The 5,078-nt window shown below is 30.5% G+C and overlaps 1 protein-coding gene across 1 annotated transcript; it reads left to right on the top strand.

Moving 5' to 3' along the window:
• The first annotated feature begins 1,636 nt into the window (after nt 1–1,636).
• On the top strand, nt 1,637–2,254 carry LOC131658518 (agamous-like MADS-box protein AGL80). The gene has a single exon (XM_058927804.1). It carries the CDS (start codon nt 1,637–1,639, stop codon nt 2,252–2,254), a length of 618 nt encoding a protein of 205 aa, XP_058783787.1.
• Nucleotides 2,255–5,078: the final 2,824 nt, after the last annotated feature.

Genomic DNA, 5,078 nt, shown 5'->3' with positions numbered 1-5,078 from the left:
TTTATTTCATTTATGTATTTGACATTATGGCCAATGATTTATACGATGTATTATTTTGGTGTATTATTCTCTGTTGCCTTTAAATTGCATTACTTTAATGTACTACAATTTGATGTTCCATTTTTTTTTTAAAAATGGTTTTTATGAGTGAAATGCAGGTAATTTGATATATAGCTGAATGTTCCGTAGGTATATCTACGAAATACTCTATTTTTAACATGTTCCGTAGATGTACCTACGAATGATTTGCTTAACTAAATTAATATGGATTTTCTCAATGTTTACTGTCTTTTTAACGCTTCTGTAGATGTACCTCCTTTAAAAAATTATTTTTTTTTTAAAAAAAAGTGCTTCTGGATGTGCATCTACGGAAGCAGGAAGTATAATTAAAACTTTGTCAAGTGACTGAGACAATTAAAGGGTGTAATGAAATATTGTCTTATGATAAATCAATGTTTTTTAGAAGACAATTTCCTAAAAAAATAAAAATTGAATAACATAATTTCTCTAAAAAGATGATAAATTTAAAGGAATATCGTTCTTAAACTAATAAAGATCAATAAATAAAAAAGAAAATTTCATAATACTATGAAGAACTAAATTTTATTATATTTAAACTAATAACGTCCATCAGAACATAATATAAAACTCTTCAATACAATTGCATAATCAAATTATATTATGTTTCATTTTTTTTTGGATCTGTAAACTATGTTTCACTTTATCCAGGATAATATTATATATTAGTAGTAGTATAATATTTTCCATAAATAAATTAGTTTATGATGTAATATTTTTGAAATGGTTTTCATTAAAAATATATTCAATGCTCTGCTGCTGAAATTAAAAAGCATGGTTTTATTAAATGAGGTATAAATTGGAAAATGTATTGAAAACATACAACTAATATGAAACTTAAAAATTATTCAAAAAAAAAATAATATGAAACTTAAAAAGTTAATTTAAAATTAACGCGAGCAAGAGGTATTTTAGCAATTAATAAATATTATTTTCTTTTAAATCACTTAGCAAATAAATTACAATGTCTATACATGAGAAATGTCATTTAGGTAGAGTTACCTAACTTTAATAGCTGGATAGAGAAGAATTCACCTTGATTTAAATTATGTGTAATAGGATTTTATAAATGCATGCACATATATATTCTAATACGATTATATATTACCCTTAGTTTTTAGAAATTTATAGTTTTTAGTAATAATTATTAAATGTGTATTTAATATAATCCATAAAATAATTATTCTAATATAATATAATCTAAACTATAAACTAAATATAAAAAATAAAATAAATACATTTGTATAATATGACATTTTACTAATATACCTAGTTTACAATATTACCAAACATGGCTAGCAAAGCATTATTTTAAAATTTTCTGTCTAAGTTATTTGCATTGTAATGAAAGTCATAAAAGCTTCTGATTTTATAAATCTTATCTATATGGAATGACAATAAGTAATATTTTAAATTACAAAAATGCCTCTTAAAAATAAGTCACAGAGAAATACCTATGTATGTTGAATCGGTTATATATAAAAGACAAATAATACTGCATAATTCAAAACAAACTACTTTTTTTCAATTTTCATTTTCCGTTATTCTAGTTAGAAGTATGACTAGAAGAAAGGTGAAACTTGCCTTCATTGTTAATGATGCTGCTAGGAAAATCACATACAAGAAAAGGAAGAAGAGTTTATTGAAGATGGTTGATGAACTAAGTACCCTATGCGGAATTGAAGCTTGTGCTATAATTTATAGCCCTTACGATTCGCAACCTGAGATCTGGCCATCACCATGCGGAGTCCAAAATGTTCTCTCAAAATTCAGGACAATGTCTGAATTCGGGCAACGCAATAAAATGGTGAATCAAGAGACTTTCTTGAAACAAAGAGTTTTGAAGGGTAAAGAGCAACTAAACAAGCAAAGGAGAGACAATAAGGAGAAAGAGATGAGCATGCATATGTTTGAATGTCTAAATGCTGGGAAAATTGTATCAAGCAATATGTCTAAGGTTGATTTGAATAATTTGTCATGGATGATTGACATGAAATTGAAGGACATTGGTAGAAGGTTGGATACGGCACTACTACCTCCCCAAGCATCAGCATCCCCGAATGAAGATATTGAAATGAATAACGTTGATACTACGGTGAATAGTCATGGAGATGAACCAATTCTGTTTGATAATGAAGCTAATCTTGAAAATGAATTTTGGTCTAATCTACTTTGAGATTAATATATCGCAACATTTCTACTTTGTATTGTTTAGAGAAAGTTGTATGTTCTGATTTAATTTAATAAAAATTGTCTATCGGAAGTGTCTTTCAATACTTTGGCAGTAATCATTATTTCTTACTACTAATTAACTGTTAAAATTTATCAATAAAATAATGTCTTTTATTTATCTTAAGTATTAAACCACCAATGCAAAATCATCTTTCTTTAATAGATTTTAATTATAAAATACTACCTCCGAGACAAGTCATTTTTTAAGTTCATTGAATAATCAATGTATCTGATAGGTATATTGACTAGATATATTAGTTATTCAATGAACCTAAAAATTGAGTTGTCTCTTATATAAAGGAACCGAGGTAGTATGTGTTATTGAATCACACATAGAGCCTTCACTTGGTTTCAACGATTAAAGAAACTACATTATGATTTGCGCGATGAGCAAGACTCAAATGTGTTAATTTAAGTATTATTAATTTGATCATATAATTGTTTAAAATGTACTTAATAATTTTAAAATGTGTTTATAAAAAAATTTAATTTAATAAATTAATTAATTATCCTAGTGACTAATGTAATGTAATTACAAATAATTTTTTAAACGCAATCATCAATGTCACGTATTTGAAATTGAAGGGGACATAAAAATCTCAAGTGAAGTAAAATTTAGGGATCCGAAAGCTAGCTTTAAAAATGGAGGAACTAAATACTAAAAAACTTGAAAATAGGGGGACCAAATGTGCATTAAGCCATAATTTTATTTAGCATAATTGAGACAATGAGACATATCGATTTATTTATAAAATGTGAAATAAGTATTAGAAAATTTCTATAATTTTCTTGTAATTCCTTTACATATTTTTCAACATTTATAAGAATGTTAAGTTTTTTCATAGATCTGCTACTGTGAGGAAGAACTATCAGAAATTGAACATGTTAGAGGATTAAAATAACTCTCAGGTGCCTGAACAAGATGACTTATGTGGTCTTGTCCAAAGGCATTTTGAAAATCTCTATGGAGGATAATACCAAGTTGTTAGCTAATATTACTAAAGAGGAATTGTATGCCTCTAGATAAATCACTGGGTCCTGATGGTTTGAACCCGACTTTCTATCAGAAATTTTGGCATATATGCGGTGATGATATTTCTACAGCAGTTTCTAGTTTGCTTGCGCAAGGTTTTTTCCCTTCTTCGCTCAATGACACAAATATTTTTTTATCCCTAAATGTCTTAAACCACAAACGAGGAAAGAACTGCGACCTATTTCTTTGTGTAATGTAGCTTAAAAGCTAGTTGAAAAATTGTTAGCCAACAAAATAAGGTGTTGTTTGGCTAAATGTGATTCTGACGAACAATCTGCGTTTGTAGAAAATCGGTCCATACTAGATAATGCAATGATGGCTATTGAGATTATCCATGCTCTCAAACGTAAGACAAGAGGGAATAAAGCTCATATGACGTTGAAGATTGATATTAGTAAGGCATATGATAAGGTGGATTGGGGTTTTTTGCGTGGTATGTTGAGGATATTGGGGTTTGCAGATAGGTGGGTTCATTGGGTGATGATGTGTATGACATCGGTTAATTACATGGTTCTTGTTAATACTGATAGAGTTGGACCGATTCAACCAGAAAGAGGATTAAGACAAGGGGACCCACTATCACCTTATATCTTTATTCTTATTACAGAGGGTCTCTCATCTCTTATTAAGGGAGTTGCTTCTCGTGGGGACAGTCATAGTGTCCAAATATGCATAGGGGCACCTAGTGTGTCCCATCTGCTTTTTACTAATTATTGTTTTTTTATTTTGCAGGTCTACTATTACAGAGGTGTCTCACCTTATGGAGTTACTTAAGATCTATGCCATTGTGTCAGGTCAAGAGATCAATCTGACAAAGTCTGAGGTCTTTTTTAGTCATAATCTTAATATTCTGGCCCAGGAGGATATTGCAAAAATTATGGGAGTCCGTCATGTTTTTGGGACAAGTACGTATTTGGGTTTGGCCTCGATGATTGGTCCTACCAAGAAGGATACTTTGGCTTTTATCAAGGATCACATATAGAAAATAATAAACTCTTGGATGGGTATATCATTATCTAAAGCGGGTAAAGAAGTAATGATAAAATCGGTCTTGCAATCTTTCCTACCTATATCATGAGTGTGTACATCATTCCTGATGCGGTGGTATATGTTATTGAGAAGATTTTGAATTCCTTTTGGTGGGGGGTGGTAATAATAATAAAGAGATACGATGGATGTCGTGGGAGAAGCTCTCTTGTTCTAAGAGGGACAGATGTTTGGGTTTTAAGGATTTTAGATCTTTCAACTTGGCTATGGTAGCTAAACAAGGGTCGAAATTATTGACCAAGCCCCACTTTTTAGTTTCCAGGTTCTTCAAAGTAAGGTATTTCCCTAATACTTCATTCTTGGATTCTAATATTAGCTCTAATTTGAGTTTTTTGTGGAGAAGTCTTTGGAAAGCAAGAGATGTTTTGCAGTTGGGTTGTAGGTGGAGTATGGGAGATGGAAGCCAAATTAGGGTATTAGAAGAGCCTTGGATTTGTGAAAGTAAAGACGTTCGTTTAGGGGGACCGTATCCTCAAGGTGTGTACAATCTTTCTGTTCAGTATCTTCTCTTGCCTAATACTAAATAGTGGAATATCCAAGTTGTTAATTCCTTGTTTGATCATGTAGTTGCAAAGGAGATCTTGAATGTTCCTTTGGTGGAGGACATGGTAGTTTATGAGCTGGTTTGGAATGAAGAGAATAATGGTGAGTATAGTGTCCGTACAGGTTATAGACTTTGGAGGAACTC

This window comes from Vicia villosa, linkage group LG3, assembly GCF_029867415.1.
Source record: "Vicia villosa cultivar HV-30 ecotype Madison, WI linkage group LG3, Vvil1.0, whole genome shotgun sequence".
NCBI classification, from domain to species: domain Eukaryota; kingdom Viridiplantae; phylum Streptophyta; class Magnoliopsida; order Fabales; family Fabaceae; genus Vicia; species Vicia villosa.
This window is presented reverse-complemented; position numbering and strand designations above follow the sequence as displayed.

What these genes read in the sequence shown, in the direction of transcription:
- LOC131658518 (XM_058927804.1), top strand. Translation starts at nt 1,637, where the DNA reads ATGACTAGAAGAAAGGTGAAACTTGCCTTCATTGTTAATGATGCTGCT.